The 26,208-nt window shown below is 41.2% G+C and overlaps 1 protein-coding gene across 6 annotated transcripts in view; it reads right to left on the bottom strand.

The window, feature by feature from the left end:
* The window catches only part of LOC122741032 (sarcolemma associated protein), a 140,782-nt gene that overhangs the window by 70,009 nt on the left and 44,565 nt on the right, over window positions 1-26,208 (bottom strand). For all 6 annotated transcript variants that reach the window (XM_043984076.1, XM_043984103.1, XM_043984068.1 and 3 more), the window contains exons 2-4: window positions 15,951-16,098; window positions 6,697-6,769; window positions 1,464-1,500 (exon numbers count right to left, since the gene is read on the bottom strand). In XM_043984076.1, coding sequence (XP_043840011.1) covers window positions 1,464-1,500; window positions 6,697-6,769; window positions 15,951-16,098 — 258 coding nt within the window. The remainder of the gene's footprint in view (window positions 1-1,463; window positions 1,501-6,696; window positions 6,770-15,950; window positions 16,099-26,208) is intronic.

The raw sequence follows: 26,208 nt of genomic DNA on the forward strand, positions 1-26,208 counted from the left end.
ATATGTGAAGGAAAGAGAGCACACGCCTTGTCCTGTTATTTAGCCAAACTCAAAAGCCGCCATATAAAAGGTCCTGTATCTTCTATTCACGACTATGCAAGTTTCTCTACCTCTACAGACATTCTTAACCAAGGACTTCCCCACTGTCAAAAACAGAAGTTTTACTTGGAGATTAAACGATTCCTGATTCCTTCCACCTTCTGGGTATCTTCCCCTGCCTTACTTTTGTGAGATGCCCTCCCAAAAAACACCATGCTCTGGCCAAAGCTTTGTGCTTCTACTTGTGAATTGAATGCTTCCTTGTTGTGGCTGGAAGCCTGACGTTCACAGATTAACTGAAGCAGCTCTACTTAGCTGCTGGCAAAGCCTCGCCATCTACAAGTTTTTCCAAGGCCCCTTTCTCAAAGTCTTTCTGGACACGTCCTCTGAGCCCGGGCCTCACACTCCTCAGCTGTTTGTGTATTTGCCTCCAATCTCTCCCTCCCCCATCCCTTTGTAGTCTATATCAACTTAGTTGTGACTCTGATGAATCACGATCATTTTTGCCTCTTCTGAAAGCCTGAAGAATTTGGTCATGTCATTAAGACGTCAGCTTTAATCATAATGCAGAGAGAATTACTGAATTTGGACTCTTTCTTACCTGAGTCTCATAAATTCTACTGGTTTACTGTCACTTTTTTAGAATACTTTCCAGCAAAGTCCAACAATTTCTTGAGTTACATGGTTTAGAATTCTATTTTTAAAAAGGAATGAAATGTCAGAAATCATGACAGTTTATCTTCACCTCTCCTAGGACAGTTAAATCATTCTTTAGGTTTTCCAAATTCTCTGAAAGATAAAATTATTATTTTTTTTAAACCTGTATATTTCCAATGGATGTTGCATTGTCTTCAGTTCCATTTTCCATTGTGGTCACTGTTAAATAGTGTTTTAGTATAAATGATGTTATACCCATTTATTGAGGACTTTTGTTTTGGGTTTTTTTTTTCATTTCTATTCAGGTTGATTTTGATTTTGTAGATTGATTGTTTTTTCCCTGGCCAACCTTATTTTACTACCTGTGTGACCCTGGGCAAGTCACAACTCCTGGGCCTCAGTTTTCTCAACTGTAAAATGAAAAGGTTGATACTGATGGCTTGATCTCGAAGTCCCATTCAGTGTGAGGTATATGATCCTGATTCTTCTGGATGCTTTTTTTTTTTAATTGGGGAAAGAGGGAAAAGGAGCTTGATTCTTTTTCCACTCCTCACTAGAGGAGACATCAATACTCAGTATGAACAGGTCTGTCTTTCCTCTGAAATTTCTTTTGCAGATTTGCATATTGCAGTAAATGTGTTATTCTATACACTTTTTTAACAAAAGGTAATTGAGCTGTAGGGCATTTTTCATTACTAGTAAAAGTTTCCTAATAAAATGACAGCTTTTTCAGTGTAGAAGAAACACAAACAGTAAAAATAACTTACTTTGTCAACAGGACTTGGTAATGGAGCATGGATGACACTGAAAACAAGCAAAAAAAAAAAAGAGCATTTAAATCTAACAATTTTTGAAAGCAAGGGGTTCAAAAAAACCCAGAATTAGTCCTGTAAATATCTAAGTCTGAAGTTTCGACCTTTGACTTTCATATTTATCACTGAAGAAAGCAAAAGAACAATTTGTACTGAGCAGGCAATAACAAATGCTGAAATGTTTTTAAATATGCAAAATTCTCTCCCAGTCCAAATGCAAACATGTATACATACGCCTAGTTTTCCATGGTAAGCAGATACCTCTTCAGGCTCAGATCAACTTAATTTTCACAAATCCAATCGCATTTTTAATTTACTGGAAGGTCTTCAACTGAAAGGATTCCCTTCAGTTGATCCTCTAGTAAAATGTTGTTGCTGTTGATCCTTTATTCTCAAAGAGCACCATGACACTGGGGGGTGATGTCATGACTTGCAGTGAACTGGATTTAAGTGAGGGAGGGCTGTGCAAAGTCACCAGCCTCACTTTCTCCTCTAAAGCCAACTGGGTACCAATATATCCATCAAGATGACTGGAGATGGCCCTGAGCGTTTGAGGCAATTGGGGGTTAAGTGACTTGCCCAAGGTCACACAGCTAGTGTCTGAGGTGACATCTGAACTCTGTTCCTTTTGCCTCCATAGCTGGTGCTTTATCCACTGCGCCCCCTAGCAGCCCCTTCTGATAAATTTAAGAACTGTTAAAATGCAATCGCTTCCTAATTTATGTATGTCCTTCCTTCAAAGTAATGTGCATCAAGGTTCTTTGTAAACTGCATATAACCAGGCAATAAGTTCTTAAAATGTTATGTTTGTGTGATCATGAGAAAAACAGAGAGAAACAGAGGTAATCAAAGAGCCAAGCTTCTACCACTACTTGCCATTTAATTTAAAATTGTAAACTCCTAGCTTTCTAAAAACTGACAGACAATATCAACTGCCACCAGCTGCCCGCTAAGACTACAAAAGTCACTGTCAATGTGAGCGTGGGGAGAGCACTTGTGACAAAGACATCCAGGGATCGTGCCCACGTGGACTCAGACCAGGCTCGGCCTGAGCTTGGCTTGGATTTCCCTCAAGCCCTACAAGTTGCCAGGTAGGGCTTGAGTGTGGCAGGCTCTCTAGAAGAAGGGTGTGGTATCCTGGGCCCAGAGAACAGGACAAGCAATAACCCTGAAGAGGCCTCAGGACAGAAGGTCCAGCGTATGTCCAATGCTGTTGGAACCCGGAGGGTGTGAAAGGAATTGGCTTTTACTTGACAGGAACGAAGAGACACTGAAGAGTTTGGAGCAACCATGAAATAGGGTAAGAGATTCCTCTGACAGTGGTTTGAAGGCAGAGGCAAAGACTATAATAAATTCAGAGAAGAGCTACTACACAAATTCATTGTGTTTTGACTAACTGAGCACTGGAAATGAGTGATGAGCGAGGACTCAAAGATGACTAGAGAAGGGAGGGGCCTTGAACAGAAAGAAGAATAGGTTTGGGGGGAAGATGCATTTCATTTGGAATACAGTGAGCCCAGCTCTCTCCTGTTCCTAACCCAATAATCCCCAGCATTGCTGCAGATAACCAGCTCCTCTTTTGTATGGTGCTAGACCACGGATAATCCTAGCTTGGACTCTCACCATCTGTGTGAGCTTAGAAAAGTAGCTCCTTCAATCTCCAATCTACAAATACTGTTGTATCTGCTCCAAGAGGCTCTTGTGAAAATCAGAAGAAATAACTGATGTGAAAGGCCTTTATAACAGTAAAATACAATTTTAAAGATAGGCCAGTATGGTGGAAGCTTTTTTAAAAGTATGAATGGGAGGAGTGTGTGCATACACATGTTTGTGTGGGGTATGAGGCTCACTGCCAGACCTGAAAGGCCTCCCATCTAGCATTTCCCATTTAAATTTCACACAATCGTCCTGATAAACACAAAAACCATGACATGGATACCAATGACTCAACGCTTGCTCCAAGGCCTTCTCAGTTTTCTCCCTTTCCATTTCTTGGCATTTTTCTTCTCTTCCTTCTTTGCCCCACTAATCATTCCTCCTCCCTCTCCTCGCTTCCTAACATCGCCCACCTACAAATCATCCCTGCTGCTTTGGCCATGATGGCCACGGAAAGGTGGTTCTGCACCTGTTTAGCTGTACTCTTCCTGGGCCCTAAATACACAGGATACTAAGTGCAGAGGGAGTGGGGGTGGGGCATGTTCTAAAAAGTATAATGGATTAAACTGATCACAGAGTAAACCTTGAAAATCCATTAGCATAGGCAGCACAACTTGACTTTCTTTGATTTTCATATTCATAGAACTGATTAGAAATTATTGTGCATAATTAAAAGCTAGTGCAAGTCTATGTCCCCATTTATAAAGTGAGAAAATGAGCTCCAAAGTGTATTATTTACCTGCTTACTACGAGAAAGTGTAATGCAGAGAAAGGGAAGATCAACAAAGAAGCCAAAGGCAGCCGAACCACCACTGATTTGCTGAACTATGGGTTAGTTTTATTTCACTGAGTGATTCTGTTAAATCAAGTCTAAACATCACAGAGCTTGTGGGACCCCAAACTGTAAGGAATAGCAAATCACGAAACTTTCTGCCCCTGGGAAAAACTTCTGCTTTCACAGAGACAATCTCCCATCACTTTGTTCACAAGAAGTAAGGTGCCTTTTGCCTTGCTTCACTTCCTATGGGCTAGGTCCACACTAACTGTTTCCCAACTAATATAACAAGAGAAAAAACATTCATTATTGGTGTGTCCAAAGCACAAAAGACTGAAGAATGAGCAAGTCACTTTAAGAACCACCCGTCTTTATTTGGCCTCAGTTCTTCCTGAGTCCAGGGTGAATGCATTGTCCACCGTGTCACCTAGCTACCCCATGATGACATCTTTAGGGTGAAATGGAAGGGGGAGAGGATTGCACTGGGGGAGGGCGGAGGGGAGATGGAAAATGGGGTTAAATCTCACATGAAAGCAGGAAAGGGCTTATGGAGTGGGGGGGGGGGGGGAATGGGGGAGGAGCAGGGTAATGAATGAGCCTTACACTCATCAGAATTGGCTCAAAGACTTTACTCTCATCCAAGCTGGCTCAAGGAGGGAATAACATGCACACTCAATCTATCTAACCCTGCAGGAAAGTAGGAGGGGAAGGGGATAAGGAGGGAGGGGTGAAAGATGGGAAGGCAGAGTGGGGGAGGGGGCAGTCAGAAGCAAAACACTTTTGAGGAGGGATAGGGCAAAAGAAGATAGAAAATAGAGTAAATATCATGGGAAGGGAATAGGATGGAGGGAAGCAGTTAACAACAGTTAGCTCTGAAAAAACATTTTGAGGCATAGAGAAGAGTAATGTAAGATGATGCTGATGAGGATTGGAGGAAGATGAGGACAACAAAACGAATGGTAATTACTTTGCTGGGCTACTGTGAAGAAAATTCTTTGTCAGGAATAAGGTACGATATAAATGTTACCTATAACTGCTGTTGCAAAAATCAACCTCATGGGTTTAATATTGTGAGATTTAAAATTGGATATTAGATCATAAATCTCCCCTACTTAACCTTTCCCTTAATTTATCTCCCAGACTAGTAAATGGAAGAAGCTTTTGCAAGTTCCTTAAGTCTATCAGCTGTTAAGCTCCTCCAATCTGGACATTGGGTCAGAAAATATTTGCGTACTTCTGGCAGTGAATTACAAATAAACATGTTGAGAATAATATAAGAATCTTTTGAATCAACTGGATCTAATCTGGTGTATTGCCTGGCGGTCTCACAAAGCCTATCGTAAAATCTGCTTGGTCTTTCATTAGCCTCCTGAAGTGTGCGTGCCGCGCAGTCAGGAGACCAGCAGAGCAGGAAAAAGCTCCACTTCCGTTCTCTCCTTGCCTTTTCAGCTCGCACCCCGGAAGTGGAGTGCTAGCAGGCAGTCTGACATGCGCAGCAGGCGCACTGGCGTGCGTAGCTCATGCCATGGGTCTCCTCCCCGAAAGGGTGGTCCTTAGAAGAACTGGCGTCTTTCAGTTATCCTAACCGACTGTTAAAAAACTTTCATATTTTTTACCACAATATAAGGTAATTTCTCTTTAAAGTGCTATATAAATGTAGTTTGTTATTTAAAAAATGATGAGCAGGATGCTATCAGAAAGACTTGGAAGGACCTGCAAGAGCTGATGCAAAGGGAAATGTACTGTACATAAAGTAACAGCAATATTGTGAGATGATCTGTTGTGAATGACTTGGTTATTTTCAGCAATGCAATGATCCAAGACAACTCTGAAGGTGTTATGAAAAATACAATCCATCTACAGAGAGAGACCTGATGGTATCTGAATACAGTTTGAAGCATAATTTTTTTGTCAGTTCCTTTATCGGAAGTTTTGTTTTTGTCTTTTTTCTTTCAACCTGGCTAATGTGGAAATGTTTTGTATGACTGCTCATGTATAGCTTATACTGAATTGCTTGAGTTCTTGGGGGAGGGAGGAAGAGAATTTAGAACACATTTTTTTTTAAAAATTGATGTCAAAATTTGTATTTTGGATGTAATTTGGGAAAGTAAAATTCTAAATATAAAAGAAAAAATTAAAATTAAAAAAAAAAAGAAAGAAAGAACCACCCATCTTCAGGCTCAACTCCAGGCCCTTTTCCTCAAGGATTCCAGAAAAGGCCTAGCTTGAGGGGCTCCAATCCCAGTTGACAAGCTGCTTCATCCACTGATTATTTTCCCCTCTTGTTCTTCTAATGACCTCTTTCCTTCCTCCATCTACCTTTCCTTTCCTCTCTTCACCTCTCATCACAAAATCACAGAAGCAGAAAAGAACCCAGGAGCCATCGAGACCCATCCATACCTGAACATGAATCTCCTCTAGAGCTCATGTCAAGGAGGTATGAAGATCTCCAGTCTGGGGAGCCCCTGTACCTCCCACCCACCGCTCCTCATCCAGCCGCCTGACTGAAGACAGCTATAAGGCTCCTCCTAAACCTTGTCTTCTCCAGGTCCAACATTCCCAACCTCTTAAAATATCACCATGTTTCAAGTCAGGAAAACTGTGTCTGAGTCCATCTTCTGACACTGGCTCTCTTTTCCTCGTGTGCAAAACGGGACAAACAGCACTGGCACTGAGTACTTGCCAGGGCCACTGTGAAGCACCAAATATCCATCTGAACCTCCATCATCAACATCATCTTCAATGAACTCTACTTACTCTGACCGCAGTCGGGCTTCCATACCGTCTGGTAGAAAAAGTTTTATTGTGGAAACAATGCATCCGTGGGTAACTAGGAATAAGAAAAATAAAAGTGTTTAAAGTAGAATGAGTAGGTTGAAAATAAGCACAATTTCAGATCATTAAAAACCAACAAACCATGCCCCATGCTCTTTGGAGACAGCCCAGCTCTACCTAATGCTCACCTCCTAGGAGCATATAGTCCAACAGGAAGAAATGAGTTCCATATACAAATAATACCTATACAATACAAAGTACTGGATGATAAAATGCTAAGAACTCAGGAGCAAGGGACAAGAATTACCTGGCCCTCAAAGAGATGACTGAAGTGTAGGACCAAGCAAAGAACTAGCACGTGGAAAATCACAGGCTGAGCAAGAACCCAGAACTGCATCCAAGACAATGGACAAGATGCAAGGATAATGAAGGGATGTCATTTCCTGTTCTTGAATCCCCAGCACCAAACCCAAACCTTTCTCAAGCTTACAGGACCTCGCCACAACAAAAATGTAACAGTGATGAATCCCAACGTGTCCCCTCAACTAAGGGGAATCCTCCAGTGCCCCAGCCTGCCTTGTAGAAGGCCTGGATCCCCACTGGGCATTCCAGGTGCTACCGAGCCAGAAAGGCTGCAAGCTCCAAGTCTGTCCACAAATTATGAAACTCTATGCCCACTGTCTGAGGACCAGCCTTGCTATGCTGGGAAAGACCAACTGCCACAATCTAGTGCGGACCAATCTTAGCCGTGACCAATCTCACGGAAGGTAGGCAGCATCATTCACTCTTCACTGTACAAACATCCACAGATGCTGAAAGAACAGTGTCCTAGTCACAAATCTACAGGTTATTTTTAGTCAAATGTCCACAATTTACATTCTACCAGATAAAACTGGAATCAATTATAGCAGATCAAATTGCCTTCCTGGAGAGAATTCAAGGCTGCACTAAAATTCCTGGACGTTAACAATGAAGTTTTATCGTTCACTTTCAGGCGACAGAGTTTACAAGTACATTCAGTTGTCTCTGGCAATTTCTGATCATTATAACCTCAAGAATATTCTGTTATTTTGAAAGTAACGTATGAAAGTCAAATAAGCTTTAAACTTCAGGAGAACAATGTTATATGTACAAATAATGTTTAAAATAAATTCAAGAAGCATAAATGTAACTAAACTAGCTACAAAAATTATTCAGTTCAAATATAATTTTAGCTCAAGTTGTTTCAAGGGGACATGATAAAACCGCTAACTCTCCAAACACTCATTTTAGAATTTTAAGTTACACAAAATGTACTTGTATGACTCAAAAGTATTCCAAAGCTTCAATTTTTATAGAGCTTTGGTAAAAATGTTTGTCCTTCGTCCCTGTGGCCATTGATTTTTCTTCAAATTATCTATCGAACCTTAATTAATATTTGTGAAAGCAATGAAGGATTGACAAGAGCCTGCCCACATTGGCTCACATAAGATATTATTTCTTTCAGGCTTGAAAGAGTTCCTATTATTATTTCATTAGACTCTCTTCCCTCTGGGTTTTTGGAAAATGTCTCTCTCCCCTGGTTCTGCTACTACCTCTCTGGCCCCTTTCCTTTCTTCTCTTCACCTCTCATCACAAAATCACAGAAGTAGAAAAGAACCCAGAAGCCATCTGGACCAATCCATACTGAAACATGAATCCTCCTCTAGATCACACCCTTTAACTCTAAGTGTCTCACAGGGCTCTATGCTAGGAGTATCTCTCTCTGTCTCTCTCTCGCTCATTCATTCATTTCATTTGGTTATCTCATCAGCACCATGGATTTAATGATTGATACCCAAACTGTCCAAACCTCTCTGCTGACCTCCAATCATGCTTCATCAACTGCCTTTGAGACTTCTCAAAGAGGAAGTCTGGTAGACATCTTACGCAGTATGAAAGACTGAACACCAGACAGACAGACCAGTATCTTTCCCCCTTAACCCTCCCAAGCACTCAGGCTCACAACTCAGGAGTCATCCTAGACTAATTATCTATCACCCCCGTGCCCAAGCCGGTGCAAAGACCTACAGATTTCCCCCTTCCAGCATCTCTAGAATACTCCACTTTCTCTTCTCTGACATTTCCTCCACCCTGGGGAGGCCCCCCAAGATGTCAGGCCTTGATCACTGCAATAGCTGCTCATGGGTTTGCCTCCCTCCAGGCTCTCCCAACTCTAATCCAGTTTCCATTCAGCTACCAAAGTGATGCCACTGGCTCCCTTCTCACCTCCAGGATCAACTACAAAAAGCTGGAAAGCCATTCATTGTGAGCCTGCTCCTCCCTTTCCAGTCTTCTGACATCTTATTTCACAACACAGACTCTTCAATCCAATGAAGCTGACTTCCCGCATAACCCAGGAAGAAGACAACATGTCTCTCATCTCAGCTCTGGGCATTTGCTCTGTCTGTCCCTCGTGCGAGGAATGTTTTCCCTTCTCTACTCTGCCCTCCCAGGCTTCCTTTAAGTAAACTAAAATCCCAACTTCTACAGGAAGCCTTCCCTAAGCCCTTTTCATTCCACTTACCTTCCTGGTTAATTATCTCCTATTTATCCCTATGGAGCTTGCTTTGCATATATTTATTTGCAAGTTATCTCCCCCATTAGATTGTAAGCTTCTTGAAGGCAAGAACTGTCTTTTGCCTCTTTTAGTATTCCTAGAACTTAGCATGGTGCCTGGCACAAGGTAAGCACATAATAAATGTTCTCTCAATTGCCTCAGTTTTTGTAGCTAAGTCATTTTTTTTGCATTTATTTGTATGCTTAGGCTCAATGAACACTCAAGATATAATATAAATTGACACTTGATATTCTGCCACTATTAAATGTATGTAGTATGGGGCCTATATACTAAATATTTGTTGAGTTATTAAACAATATATTAAAATGTCTTTAAATAATTGGAAAGATATCAATTGCTCATGGATAGGCAGAGCTAATATAGTAAAAATGACAATACTACCTAAATTAATTTACTTATTCAGTGCCATATCAATCAGACTACCTAAAAATTATTTTATAGAGCTAGAAAAAATAACAAAATTCATCTGGAAAAACAAAAAAATCAAGAATATCCAGGGAAATAATGGAAAAAAAAATACACAGGAAGGTGGGTTAGCAGTACCAAACCTGGTAAAGCAGCAGTCATCAAAACTATCTGGTACAGGCTAAAAAATAGAGTGGAGGATCAATGGAATAGGCTAGGCACAGGAAACACAGTAGTAAATGACACTAATAATGCAGTGTTTGATAAACCCAAAGACTCCAGCTTCTGAGATAAAAACTCAGTATTTGACAAAAACTGCTGGGAAAACTGGGAGATAGTATGGCAGAACTTAGGCATGGACCAACATCTTACACCTTATACTAAAATAAGGTCAAATTGGATACACGATTTAGACATAAGAGGTGATATCATAGGTAAATTAGGAGAGAAAGGAATAGTCTACCTTTCAGATCTTTGGAAAGGAAAACAGTTTATGACCAAACAAGAAATAGAGAATATTATAAAATGCAAAATGGATGATTTTGATTACATGAAATTAAAAAGGTTTTGTACAAACAGAAGCAATTCATCCAAAATTAGAAAGGAAGCAGAAAGCTGGGAAACAATTTTTATGGCCAGTACTTCTGATAAAGGCCTCATTTCTAAAATATATAGGGAACTAAATCAAATTTATAAGAATCCAAGACATTCCCCAATTGAGAAATGGTCAAAGGATATGAACAGGCAGTTTTCTGATGAAGAAACCAAAGCTATCTATTCCCATATGAAAAAATGCTCCAAATCTCTAATGATTAGAGAGATACAAATTAAAACAACTCTGAGGTACCACCTGACACCTTTCAGATTGGCTAAAATGACAAAAAAGGAAAATAATAAATGTTGGAGAAACTGTGGAAAAATTGGAACACTAATGCATTGTTGGTGGAGCTGTGAACTGATCCAACCATTCTGGAGAGCAATTTGGAATTATGCCCAAAGGGCGATAAAGCTGTGCATACCCTTTGACCCAGCAATACCACTTTTGGGTCTTTTTTTCCAAAGAGATCATGGAAAGGGGAAAAGTACCCACAGGTACAAAAATATTTATAGCTGCTCTTTATGTGGTGGCAAGGAATTGGAAGTTGAGGGGATGCCCATCAATTGGGGAATGGCTGGACAAGTTGTGGTATATGAATACAATGGAATACTATTGTGCTGTAAGAAACGATGAGCAGGAGGAGTTCAGAGAAACCTGGAAGGACTCACACAAACTGATGATGAGTGAGATGAACAGAACCAGAAGAACATTGTACACAGTATCAACAACATTGTGTGTTGATCTACTGTGATGGACTATATTCTTCTCACCAATGCAATGGTACAGAAGAGTTCTAGGGAACTATGATGGAAGGGGATCTCCAAATCCAGGGGATAAAAAAAGAACTGTGGAGTATAGATGCTGAATGAACCATACTATTTCTTTTGTTTTGGGTGCTGTTGTTTTTCTATTTTGAGGTTTTTCATCATTGCTCTAATTTTTCTCTTATAATATGACTAATGCAGAAATGTTTAATGTTATTGTGTGTGTGTGTGTGTGTGTGTGTGTGTGTGTGTGTGTGTGTGTGTGTGTATATATATATATATATATATATATATATATATATATATATATATATATATATACATATGAAACCTATATCAGATTACCTGCTGTCTAGGGGAGGGGGGAGGGAGAAAAATCTGAAATTGGAAAGCTTGTATAAACAAAAGTTGAGAACTATCTTTACATGTAATGGGAAAAAAAATAAAATACTTTATTAAAAAACTAAAAAAAGGGGGCAGCTAGGTGGTGCAGTGGATAAAGCACCGGCCCTGGATTCAGGAGTACCTGAGTTCAAATCCAGCCTCAGACACTTGACACTTACTAGCTGTGTGACCCTGGGCAAGTCACTTAACTCCCGTTGCTCTGCAAAAAAAAAAATAAATAAAATAAAACAGAAAAAAAAATGTTTTTGTACACCACTCTATTTTCATTATTATTAATGGCAACAATTTTCTATATGCAAAAAAACCTGCTTCTCTATCAAGGAGAAAAACCATTAATCCTTTATAAGTGACTCTCCAAAAGGGTGAGGGGGGCTAAGAGTGGATAGTCTCTATCTACATCAGTGAGAGTCAACCCTCCCAAAATCCAGGATCCTCAGGCTGGTGACAGGGAAGAGAGCAAAAGAATGTGATCATTTCCCCTTGGTCCTCCCTTCCTTTATCATAAGCTAGGTTGTGAGACTCAGAACTACTAACATTGAGAAATAAAGGATCTATGTTAACTGTATCAATATACCCACCAATTCTCGCATATTGTTAATTAGAATTTATACCAAAACAAAAAAACCATCCTTTTTCCTCGACTAATTTTCTATATTAACTAAAGTCCTGTTCATTTGTTCATGCTCAAATCTTGACTAGATATAACATCTATCCTGAGGAGTAATAACGGAATGAATGAGTATTCCATGGTTAAAGGCATCGTGACTTTTCAAAAGTCAATTTCTCATATACCTCACAGGATTCAGAGAAGGAAGAGACACTGGCTGTCAAGGCCACCCTCTCATTTTGCAAATGAAGAAAGCCAAGTATTTTGTCCAGCACTCCCCGAATAGCTAGTCACAGTCGGGATTCCAATCCAAATTCTTGGACACCAAATCTCACTGTTCTTTCCTCTACGCTTTCCTTCTCCCCCTTGGTCAATAAGCTGATTGTCTACTTAACAAATAAAACAACTCATGGGGGCAGCTAGGTATCGAAGTGGATAAAGCACTGGCCCTGGATTCGGGAGGACCTGAGTTCAAATTTGACCTCAGACACTTGATACTTACTAGCTGTGTAATTCTAGGCAAGTCACTTAACCCCCATTGCTCCCTCCGCAAAAGGAGAGGGGGAGGGGGTGGGGGGAGACACTCATGGCAGAAAACAGAAGATTCCTGCTTTAACATTTAAGGGTTGATGAAATATCTATCAAATGATCAATAATTAAGGTGATCATAAGTTCATAACAGCATCTAAAGCTGGGAAGTATTTCCTAGTACCAGAAAACATGGGAGTGAAGAGTTAAAGGGGAAAGGGACCACAAAAAGTAGTCTAAACCCATCATCTTACAAACAAACAAACTGAGGTCCAAGGGGAGAGGAGACATGTCCAAAACCATGCCTGAGTAGAGTGTTGTACTTCAATCCCCATGTGTGGAGGAGTCTCTAAAGCATTCTACTAAGATTGTTGTCATTTTCCCTCAAAAATCCTAAGAGTAAGGGCAGCTAGGTGGCGCAGTGGATAGAGCACCGGCCCTGGATTCAGGAGTATCTGAGTTCAAATCCAGTCTCAGACACTTGACACTTACTAGCTGTGTGACCCTGGGCAAGTCACTTAACCCCCATTGCCCTGCAAAAAAAAGAAAAGAAAAAGAAAAAGAAAAAATCCTAAGAGTAATAATGTAGAAACATCATTTCACAGACAAAAAAAATCTACAAAGATCCATAAAGTCTCTAACTTGTGAAGAAATGTGTATTCCTAAAGTCTATGAAGCAGTTTACCTAGAGAAACAACCCTGTGATAAAATGTGGTTAAAGTCACCAGTCCACAAAAACCTATTTAACCCATAAAGTGCCCAAAGTATCACAGTACTATATTAAATGTCCTACTGCCTGGAACCACCAGTTCTTGAACTGTTTCCATGAAAAAATAAATGCTGTTCAAGTTCCAACTGGGATGCCAAGAGCACCTCTTCCATTCCCATGGTGTTGATGAGCTGGCAAGGGGAAGCTGCCACTGCCACCACCACTGCCACCGTCACCGCCACTGCCACCACCAACCACCATCCCTCACCCCCAAACAGACTAGGGTTTGGCCCTTTGGCTTGAAAAAGGAGATGGAGATTATGTGTTGATCAACTGTGACAGACTTGACTCTTCTCAGCAATACAATGGTCCAAGATAGTTCCAAAGGACTCATGATGGAAAATGCTCTCCAAATCCAGGAGAAAAAAAAAAGAACTGTTGAATCTGGATGCAGAACAATACTATTTCTATTGTTCTTGGGTTTTTTTTTCCTTTTTGCTCTGATTCTTCTCTCATAACACAACCAATGCAGAAATATGTTTAATGTGATTGTACATGTATAACCTATATCAGATTACTTGCTGTCTTGGGGAGTAGGGAGGGAGAAAAATTTGGAACTAGAAATCTTAAAAACAAATGTTGAAAACTATCTCTACATGTAACTGGAAAATAATATATTTATATGGGGAAAAAAGGAGTTGGAGGAATGAGAAGGTAAGTAAAAGGATGTTGGACTAAGAAGACAATAGGAAATTAACTTTGGATCAAAGGTTTTGCTTCTTCTAATCTGTTCATAGCTACTTCCACAGAATTGTTTCCCTTTATAACCACATATGTTTTTACATTAGGCATTTCAAAAACATTCTGAGAAGGCAGCCCTAGCATTTACTAGACTGCCAGGGAAGTGAGAGGACAAGAAAGAGAAAAACAGCTAAGAGTCCTCAGAGATCAATGGGAAGAAGCAAAGGGAAGTGTTATGAAATTAGAGTCTCCTTGTAAATTCCCCGGCACTCTTTTCAGGGGGCCTGGTCACTCCCTCTTATTATTTTCTGGGAGCCCCAAGTACTAGTTCACATACTTTCCTTTCAACTTGCTGCCCCAGGCACTTGCAACTACAGTTTCTCAGTATTCCACTACCCAATAGGAACAGAGAGGGACCTCCCAGCTTCTCCCCTGAAGAATAACACAGCCTAAGGTTAAGTTTCTTATATTATTGTTAGGAAGAATCAGAAAGAAAGATGATAGAACCCTCCCTCCCAGCTTCTTCCCCTTTTCACCTAAACCCAAACCCTATGGGTAAACTCTACACACAGGCTAATGGTATCTATGTACATAAAGGACTCAGGTCATATTCATTTTGTCATTTTAAAAAAAGAAACCTCAGATTGAAGATCTGGGCAGTGCAAACAGATCTGTAACAGGATAGGGATTGACAGTAAGGGTGGTGGTGAGGAGACTTATACTAAGAGAAAACACTAAGGGGGGAGGAATGCTGGCAAGGGTTTGCTCCCTTCTGCCTGGATCCTTTCTGATGCCGGTGCTTATAATACAAACCCCACATACAGTACTCCAAAATAAATAGGGTGGTTCTATGCAGTGATGGGCTTCAGGAACTCCAAGGAAGAGAAGGAAGGAATTTTAGCACTGGAGTTCTTGTGGCTACCAGCCAAGCATGGGGCTCAAAATTTATTTTTCCAATAAAAAAATTTTTTATTGTGATATTTAGGTGCCCGGGCTAGCCTACACTACTGGATTATCCAATAACATAGCTGAAATATAACTGAAACAGGATTAACAAAATATCCTTGGGGAAGTGGTAGAAATGACACTAATTCATGTTTCCCATTAAAGATATTTTGCTTCTTTCCATTAATTAATTTTGCTCAGTTTGCTCTGAAATAGTCAATGGAATTCAGCCTAGTAAGGGGTGAGTGAACTAAGGGAAGTCTCTAAGTTCCTTTAAAAAACACAATAGGAGGGGCGGCTAGGTGGCGCAGTGGATAGAGCACTGGCCCTGGATTCAGGAGGACCTGAGTTCAAATCCGACCTCAGACACTTAACACTTACTAGCTGTGTGACCCCGGGCAAGTCACTTAACCCCAATTGCCTCACCTCACCGAAAAAATAAAAATAAAAAACACAATAGGGCAGCTAGGTGGTGCAGTGGATAGAGCACCAGCCCTAGATTCAGAAGGACCAGAGTTCAAATCTGGCTTCAGACACTTGACACTTACTAGCTGTGTGACCTTGGGCAAGTCACTTAACCCTCATTGCCGGGCCAAAAAACAAACAAAAATAAAAAACCCACAATAGCTAATTTTTACTACTCTGCAAGAATTCAAAGAAATGCCAACCAACACTGCTTCAGCAAGCCCCATATCAGCCACTCTTAACTGAGGATTCCCCAGATTCCTTAACCAGGAAGTCCAGGCTATCCTGATTTTCACAAAGGCAGCTAGTGCCAGGTCACCCCAGGTGGAAAATTCATCAAGGACACTCGGAGAGAACTTGGGTTCTACTGGACGAATGGGGTTTTCTCAAGAAAGTGATTGAGATTGGAGCAGTTAAATACAAGGAATGCAGCATGCATAGCACAGTCACCTCAACTGAGCCACTCTTACCTTTCCGTGTGTTTTCGGTCACATCTACACCAAACTGGATGATGTCACCAGAAAGAATCTCACATGGCGGACTTTCTTCAGAGCCTCGGCTCAATCTCTGGCTATTTATAAAGGTACCGTTACTACTTTTAGTGTCTTGAAGATAAAACTGCAAAAACAAAACAAAAGGGTATGGATGGTAACTTTAACTATAACAGTTACAGATCAATAAGTGGGAGAGATACATGTATGTTTTTGTTATTGTGGCTGTCCTTCAGTCACTTTGATCACATAGAATTAATCTTCTTCTTATTATTATTTTGCAAACAGTTTGTGTTAGAATTAATTATTCTTTGAATGTCTGCTAGAATTCACCTGTAAGTTCATCTGATCCTGGGGGGTTTAAGGAGTCTCTCTCAAAGCTCTGAGTGCTTTCTCTTGCTTGCTTTTCTAGATTAACCAAGATGACTTCCACTCTCTCTCTCTCTCTCTCTCTCTCTCTCTCTCTCTCAAACTTTTTTTAAAAAATTTATTGGGGGCAGCAGTGGGGGTTAAGTGACTTGCCCAGGGTCATATAGTTAGTGAGTGTCAAGTGTCTGAGGCCAGATTTGAGTTTAGGTCCTCCTGAATCCAGGGCCGGTGCTCTATCCACTGCACCACCTAGCTGCACCACATATACCTTTTTTTAAAAGTGGTAAGCCACTTAACACTTACTAGCTGTGTGATCGTGGGCAAGTCACTTAGCCCCAATTGCCTCACCTGAATGAATGAATGAATGAATGAATGAATGAATGAATGAATGAATGAATGAATGAAGTGGTAAGCCAGGACATTTGATGAGTGTAGTTTGTGAGCCTTTGAGGCATCAATAAAAGCCTTTTGACACATGCAAAAACCCAAAAAACAAAAAAAACAAGTTATCCACACCAAACAATGCTACTACTGAGCTAAGTTTCTGCTAAGACTATATCTTTAATTGTAGCAGGTACAGAAAAGCAATATACTTACATTGAGTACATTGCTTGGCTTTCTGTGGAGCCTCTTCCTTTTATCTTTGTCTCATTTTCCCTTCTTGCAGATGAAGAAACCCCCTTTACTAATCTAGACAGAACTGTTCTTGCCACCTTAAAGTGTTTTTAAATATTGTATTCATCTGTTGTTGTTTTTTTATATCACCATCATTTCCCAGTGTATTCTTCCCCCACCCAGAGAAACATCCTTTATTTCAAGGAATTCTGATATAAAACCTCTGAAAGGTTATATACGTACAATCACATACGATGCTCTTAAACTAACATTGTCTTGGATGAGACAACAAGGACAAACAATGTTCGCAAGGCCATTTCAAAGGGCCACCGGCAGATGGGGATCAGAAAAAGCCTCATATAGAAAGTGGCAACTAGGCCCAAACATAAGGCAAATTAGGGATTCTAGGAGGACCTGGTAAAGAACATATTCCAGACCTAGCTCCATTCTAGAGAGAGATGGGATGAGCAATCAGGAGGAAGTGAAGCACAGTACAATGCGACGTGTAGATTTAGAGTCAGAAGGCTTTAAATCCTAGCTTTTCCACTTAGTACCACTGCAATGTGATTTCTTATTGCCATCATCAATGACCCCCAAATATATAAAGATACCGGGCAAATCTCTCTCCAGAACTGCCAACTGCCTGTTGAACATAAGTGTCTGAATGTCTCATGTCACACTCAGCGTGTCTAAAACTCAATTCCAAAACGTAGCCTTCCTCCAAACTTGCTCCTTGCTGTTAAAGGCACCGTCAATCTTACAATCACCCAGCTCCCCAAACATTCGCCCTTGACACATTCCTCTCCTTTATCCCTCATACCCAATCAGCTCTCGATTCTTATTAACCTTCTCTTCATACCATTCCCAGTGATCCTCTCTTCTTGACTCACACAGCCTCAATAGTCCTCCTGACTACTGATAGACTATTTCAATAACCTCATCAGTCCGTCTACTTCCAGTCTCTTCCCTTTGCACTGCTACCAAACTAATATCCCTAAAATACAGCTGCAACCATGTTATTCCCTTACTCAAAAATCTTCAGTGGTTTGCTATTTCCTGTAGAATAAAATACAAAACCCTAAATCTGGTATTTAAAGCCCTTCCCAATCAGACTCCAACATGATGAAGAAAATAAGATTTAAGATTGGCTGTAATTTTGCCAATATGTGCTGTCTTTAATCTCAGATTCCCTGGAATTTCTGGCAGTAAGACATTTATTTCTAAATTGGAGGCTTTCCATATTTTAAGTAGAGAATAAAAGTACATTTAATTTGTTAGTTATTCCACAGAAAGGAAAAAGGAAAAAAGGAAAAGCTTTAGCTACAGGTTTAGGCATGTGGTTTTTCAAAGGACAATAACATTTTACACAAACCTCAGTTCTGTGTTTTAGTCCAAACTGAAAAATGTTCCAGTTTAATATTATTAGAAAATATATAGAGGCAGCTAGATGGTGCAGTGGATAAAGCACCAGCAGCCCTGCATTCAGGAGGACCTGAGTTCAAATCAGAATTCAGACACTTGACAATAGCTGTGTGACACTGGGTAAGTCACTTAACCCTCATTGTCCCACAAAAAAATAAAATTTAAAAACACACACACACACACACACACACACACACACACACAAATTCTTGTTGCCCGTAGCTCTATATCACTTCTGGTTTGCCTTTTTTTTAAGCACACTCTTTTCCTTTTGGGGGGGGGGGGGGCAGTGAAGGTTAAGTGACTTGCCCAGGGTCACACAGCTAGTAAGTGTCAAGTGTCTGAGGCTGGATTTGAACTCAGGTTCTCCTGAATCCAGGGCCCATGCTTTATCTACTGCATCACCCAGCTGCCCCCTAAGCACACATTTTGACTTTGTTATACACTGGGATTAATTCTATCTTTGGGAGTCAGTTTGTTTTTTAGTCTATTCTAAACAAGACTTGGGGGGGGGGGGGAGGCAGCCACAGTGGATAGAGCACTGGCCCTGGATTCAGGAGGACCTGAGTTCAAATGTGACCTCAGACCCTTGACATTTACGAGCTGTGTGACCTTGGGCAAGTCACTTAACCCCAATTGCCAAAAAAAAAAAGACACTTAATAGGGGCAACTAGGTGACTTGCCTAAGGTCTCACAGATAGTAAGTATCTGAGACTTAATTTGAACTCAGGTCTTCTTGACTCCAGGCCCAGTACTCTATTCACTGGGCTACCTAGCTATCTCTGAGAGGAAAGAGGCTAGAAGCAGAAAGATTAACTGAGATACTATTGCAGCCCAGATGGGAGATAATGAAGGTGTGAACAAAATGGTATAGAGAATGGAACGGGACAAAAGCAAAAAATGTTGTGAAAGTCAAAAGGACAGTAACAATAAAAATTATGGAGCACCTGCATATTTACAAATACAAACTTACTAGCTCTGAAACCCTGGGCAAATCATTTAACCTCTGTCTGCCTCAGTTTCCTCAACTGGGAATAATAATAGCACCTATCTCACAAGGTTATTGTGAGGATCAAATGAGATAATATTTGTAAAGAGCTGAGCACAATGCCTGTCAGCACAGAGAAACCAATGGAGCCTCTAGAAATTTCAAATCTACAGAGGGACAGTAAAAAAGAAAAGAGGCTCAGAAGAGAACTCTAGAATTCTCAGGCTTAGAAAGTGAGACACAGATGATCTAGCAAAGGAGGCTGAAGAACACTGACTAAAGAGGTAGAAGGGGGGCAGCCAGGTGACGCAGTGGACAAAACACCAGCCCTGGATTCAGGAGTACCTGTGTTCAAATTTGACCTCAGACACTTGACCCTGGGCAAGTCACTTAACCCTCACTGCCCTGCAGAAAACAAACAAACAAAAAGAGGTAAAAGGAAAATCAGGGGGAAATAACAGCATGGAAACTGAGGGAGAAAACAGTAACTCAAAGGAGGGGGTTGTCAACAGTGTCAAAAACTAAATAAAAGTCAAGGAGGATGAAATTTGAGACAAAGTAATAAATTAAGAACTTAATGATCATATCCTTTGACCATTTATCAATTGGGAGATGACTCATTTTTATAGATCTGACAAAGTTCATTTTACAGATGAGACCTTTATCTGAGAAACTTTCGATAAAATTTTCCCCCCAATTTTCTGATTTCCCTCTGATCTTGGCTACATTTGTTAAAAACATCTTAATTTAGTGTAATAGAAATTATCCATTTTATACTTAATTTTGCTCTTTCACCTATCCACAAGTCTGATAAGTAGTATATTCCATATTCTTCAAATTTTCTTGTAATATCTTTCTTTATACTTAGGTCATGTATCTAGTCTAAGATACTGGTCTGTGCCCAGTTTATGCCGTTTTCCTTTCCAGTTTTCCCAACAAATTTTTACCAAATAATTCTCAGAATCTTGTCTTATCACTTGTCAAACACAAGGTTATTATGTTTATTTGCTTTTGTAAATTGTATGGCTATTCTAGCCAGTACCAAGGAGTTCTGAGAATTAATGAGTACCTTAAATATATAGTTTAGGGCAGCTAGGTGGCGCAGTGGATCAAGCACCAGCCTTGGATTCAGGAGGACATGAGTTCAAATGCGACCTCAGACACTTGACACTTACTAGCTGTGTGACTCTGGGCAAGTCACTTAACCCCAATTGCCTCACCAAAAATAAAATAAAATATAGTTTAAACCTTCTTCTGCTAAATCTCCTTCCTTTACATTCCCCAACAGAAAGTTTTCAAATGAAGAAATCAAAACAATTAAATTTATAGTCATATTAAAAAATGCTGTAAATCACTGCTGATTAGAGAAATCCAAATTAAAACAGAACCTTGTGATATCATTTTACACCTACCTAATTGGCTAAAATGATTGAAGGAAAAAGCAACAAACATTAGAGGGAATATAGAAAAACTGGGACATCAATTCATTGCTGGAGGAATTGTGCCCACAGAGTTATTGAACTGCCCTCTGACCCAGTAATAACAGTAGTAGGTCTTTTGCAAAGATGAGAAGAGAAAAAGGAAAAGAATCTCTATGTTCTAAAATATTTATAGCAGTTCTCTTTCTGGTGGCAAAGAATTAGAAATCAAGGGGATGGCCAGAAAGCAGGGAAACACTGAACAAGTTGTGATATATGACTGTGATGGAATACTACTGTGCTGTAAGAAATGATGAGCTCAATGAGGTTAGAAAAACATGGAAAGAGTTGCATAAAATAATGAAGAGTGAAATGAGCGAAGCCAAGAGCATATTGGCTACCATAACAGCAACAGTGTTCCATGAACAACCTACTGAATGTTATTTGACAATTATAAATACCTAAATTAACTATAATGGAAATATAAAGAAAAATGTTATCTGCATCCAGGGAAAGAACTGATAAATAGAAGTATGTATAGAATAATCGTGTGTGTGTGTGTGTGTGTGTGTGTGTGTGTGTTAGCCACCTCTAGGTAGAGTGAGGGGAGGGTAGAAAAAATTTACATGGCAATGTTGTATATTTGAAAGGAAAAGCAAGTTGTACATAGTAGATCTGCAGTTTCATGTACGATCATCTATTTTATTCTACTGTTATGGAAATGCTTGGTTTAATTCCATTATATATATATATATAAATGTAATAAAAAGTAGGGGAATTTTTTAAAAGAAATTAATGATAACCTTGGAAAGAATCATTATCAGTCAAGTGTGGGAGCAGGGGTGCAAGCCAGAATGCAAGGGGCAAAAAAATGAAATGAGGAAATGGAAGCAGTGCATGCTGACAGATTTCTTTTCTACAAGTTTGCAGATAAAGTGGTAGAAACAAGGTGCTTGAAGAGATGACAGGTTCAAGAGAAAAGTACAGTGCTTGACAAAAGAACTACTTCTGGCCTCATACAATATTAACTCAATGACAAAGGGAAATCCTAACGGCCAACTGAGAGTGCATATGTCTAAAATGAGGGTGGCTGCACCTCCTTCTTGGAAGGAAGGTGAAAAACAACAGGGGCAAGGTATTCAACACAGTGTCAGATGAAGTCATTCCATAAGCTGTTTTTGCTTAACTACATTTCTTTGTTACAAAAGCAGGATTTGGGGGAGGGGCAGACAGAAGAGGGGGAGGAGGAATAGGGGAAGAGAACACCTAGGAAAGACCATGATGTAAAAACAAAAGGCATCAAAGACACCTATTAAAAATTAAATGGGGGGCAGCTAGGTGGCGCAGTGGATAAAGCACCGGCCCTGGATTCAGGAGGACCTGAGCTCAAATCTGGCCTCAGACACTTGACACTTGCTAGCTGTGTGACCCTGGGCAAGTTATTCACACACACACACACACACACACACACACACACACACACACACACACACAGAGAAACAAAAAGCCTTCTTCTCAATTCCATCTCTCTTTTGAAAAGAGTTACTACTGTCACCTCCTCAAGATGCAGACAACACTTAATATGGCATACCCGGCATGACCACTCCACAGATGCAGTCTTCAATTACCTCTCAATTCAATGACTCCTACAAGTTTCCTAATTACTCAAGATGCAGAATGAGACACACATTTTTGGACATGGTCCATTAGGAATTTGTTTTGCTTGGCTACACTTTTCTACCAGTATCTGGTTTTTCTTTGTCTTTCAGTTGGGATGGAGAGGAAAAGGCAAGGAGAAAATTTAAAGGCTTGTTAACTGAAAAAGTGTCACTATTTTTGAGTCTCCTAATGGATCCCACCTTCTCTAATTTGTTACACACAATGCTTTTGTCACTTTCCTGTTCAGAAAGCTGGAGCTAAGTTGGAAACTGAATTGCTCCTGGCCTTATCTCAACCTATACCTCTTCCCATTCAGTGGTGAAGAGCCTCTGGCCACACCCTCCCCACCAGCCTTTGCCTCCAGGAAGAGCCTCCTCCTTATCACATCAAATCCAGAAGCCTTTTCCATCACTCAAGGCCTGCTTCAAAGACCACATCGATTCAATTCCAAAAAAAGGTTTGCTGAGGCTGATCTTCCACTTCTCCCAAGGCACAGCTGTCACCCCTCCAGCTGAACTCAGTTTTACTCAGGCCTCTTGGGGCATCTATTCCAACACCCTCCTAAAAGGTCTCCCTGCCTCGAGTCTCTGCATCAGGCATTACAACAGCTCCAACCAGGCTAATTCATATAATACTCCAGAGTGTGAAATGCATGAGCAACAGTATACTGATTTCTACAGAAATGACATGGGGGGGGGGGGGGCAGCCAGATCTATCCTGCTCAACAAATACTTGATTTCCTTGTCATGTCAACAAATATCCTCTTCAAAAACCCCGCTCCAAAGCCTTGGTGGGTGTGCAAGTGACACTGGGGTCTTGAAGGTTCCAGGAAGCTTAAATTCGAGGGGCAGCTTAGTCAGGAAGATCCATCTTCTTGACCACGGACAAGTCACTCAACCCTGTTTGCCTCAGTTTTCCAAATGGGGTCACAGAGAGTTGAACATGCCTGAAACCACAAAGTTTAAGCTCTTGACAGTTTTTACTGGTAAGACTTCAAGAACAGGCTCAGTAAGAGAACGTCTCTCCCCCCACGAAGGACCAGCCTATCTAACTGCAGAGAAGTCGATCACCCGTGGGTTGGCTACTGGTGCCTTTCAATAAGTAAGAGGAGGCAGCAGCAGGGTAGCCTCTGCGAGGGGGCAGCCGGCGCTCAGGCGTGTCTGTCCCTTCCCGCAGGCACCATGTTCCTGACCGCTGTCCGATCCCCGGGAAGCACCGCAGGAAGGTGACCCAGGGGATGAAGCAGGGCATGAACTGGAGGCTGGAGATGGAGGCGGAGAACGAGTACTGGCTGAGCATGCCCTACGTGACCCAGGAGCAGGGGTTCAACCATTCTGCCCCCCCGCAGGCGAGAGAACTTCAAGGCCATCAAGCTGTCGAGGGTATCCCAGTGCCACCCACCCCCCCACCGCCCCCACCCCGCTTCGTAGCTGACCAGCTCAGCCATCTCCACGTGTCCAAGAAGTGGTCCTGCCCCGGGCTCCACCCTAGAATTCAGCCCCCACCCCGGATGTAAGCCTCCAGTCATGCCCACAGCACTCCTATGGTAGGGGGCTCATAGGCCCTGGCCTCAGGACCACGTACTCCGGGGGGTGGGTGGGGGGCTCTTAGGTTACCACAGGGAAGCTGAAGCCGAAATGTTCTGGAGGGAAGTCAATAAAATTACAAAATATTTGTTGTTTTTTTTTTTAAGTAAGAAACAGCTCTCAGTCTTGGGCAACCCTCTTCCATTTCTGCAGTGATGGGGCTCATGGGGGCCAAGGGTGCTAAGAAAAACAGTTTTTAGACTATCAGATTTGAACTTGATTACTAGGACTCTGATCTGAACATTTTATTAACCTTGGCATGCTTGCTAAAAAACAAAACCTGAAGAAGAAGTCTGCAACTAAATGGAAGGATGGTTCCAAGGGCACTTACTCTCTGGAAAGAAAAGGAAACCAGATACTTTATCATACGCCAAGAAAAAAAAAATCACTGGATATTTGGTTGTTGCATTTTGCATTTCTTGTGATAGACTGGAAAAATATCATGAAAATAACTGCAGCTTCCATACAAAAGGAAGATGAAGTGGTAGAGAAAGTCTACCAAAAAATGTGGCTAAATCCCTACAAATCATTCATCCAGATGACAGATGGGTGGCCTGGATGCTGCCCCCTTGGCACCTAAAAATGCTACAAGACTGGAGGCAAAACTCCCACTGACCTTGCTGCAGAGTTTATCATTGATGAAGGGGCATGGACCCGAGTGGCAAAGAATGAACTCTAACTAAATGGCCACCTGCTTGTACCACTGGAGAGAGGAAGCGCCCTGATGAGACAGAAGACAGATCCAAAGTACACAGATGCTCTCCGGGGCTACTCCCTCCAGCACCCACATTCACTTAGAACCCTTCCAAATCTCATCCATGCACTTTCTGTCCATTTTTCATCATTTCTCCATGCAAACTCTACCCAAGCTGCAAAATGAAGCTGACTCCACCTACTGAAATGTCATGGTAGGCAATATCTGCTGAGTCTTTGTGCTGTCAAATGATCTTTCTGCTGATGCACAGTGAATTCCCTGTCTCCTCCCCTCCAGCTACTGCTCTCTTTTCTTTTCAACAACCTCAGATGCCACAGCCCTCTCTCTACGCCACTGACAGGACTGAAGTCCTTTGGCCAGCCTATCTCCATTCTCTCTATCTTTTCAGCACCATCATCAGTCCTTCCAACCTCCTTCCCTCTGAGTTAACTCAAACTACAGAACTTGATTCAGAGATGTCCCCTCTACAGCCACTTTCTCCAATTCCTTCACTGAAACCCACCTGTTGATACTGATCTAGAACTTTAGCTCTTTAGACCTCTTGGGGGCTGTGACTGAAAAATGAATGAAAAAGCTTATGTGGTAGGCACCATGCTAAACTAATAATAGGGAAGACAACAAAAATGTATAAGGGAGGGACAGCCAGAGAGAGGCATTTATGATCCCAGAAATAACAGAGATGGTGAGTGAATCGACTGACGTCTTTTTCAGAAATGGTAGTGATGGTTTGAGTACTGTTCCCAGAGTTACTAATGGAAAGGGAGAAGGGAAGAAAGGAACACAGGGCTCCAGGGAGGGACTTGGAGTGCCCTGTTCAAGTCAGAGTGGAAGAGGAATGTGTGGTAGATGCTCAGAAACAGCTAGTGAGCAATGTACTGGATCTCGGTAGGGTTAAGCATTGAGAACTCTAACCAATTAGGAACAAAGGATTTTGATGGGAAACCTAAGTGTCACTTGTTCCAGGAGGACCCAGACTGGGCTAAATAGGAGTTTTTTATTGTGGTTGTAGCCAGGACACTGGCAATCATTCTTACTGGAGTTGTGTATACATAAGAGCATATTTGTATTTAAACATATATCAATGGACGTTTGTTAGTTTGTTGTTTTGGTTTTATTTTAATATATGTTAATGGAGGAGCAGCTAGGTGGCGCAATGGATAAAGCACCGGCCCTGGATTCAGGAGGACCTGAGTTCAAATCTGGCCTCAGACACTTGACACTCACTAACTATATGACCCTGGGCAAGTCACTTAACCCTCACTGCCCTTCAAAAACAAAACAAACAAAAAAAGAATACTAAAATATGTGATTGGGGCAGCTAGGTGGCACAGTGGATAAAGCACCAGCCCTGGATTCAGGAGGACCTGAGTTCAAATATGGCTTCAGACACTTGATACTAGTTGTATGGCCCTGGGCAAGTCACTTAACCCTCACTGCCCTGCGAAAGAAAGAAAGAAAGAAAGAA

The sequence above is a fragment of the Dromiciops gliroides genome, chromosome 1, assembly GCF_019393635.1.
Source record: "Dromiciops gliroides isolate mDroGli1 chromosome 1, mDroGli1.pri, whole genome shotgun sequence".
Taxonomy (NCBI): Eukaryota; Metazoa; Chordata; class Mammalia; order Microbiotheria; family Microbiotheriidae; genus Dromiciops; species Dromiciops gliroides.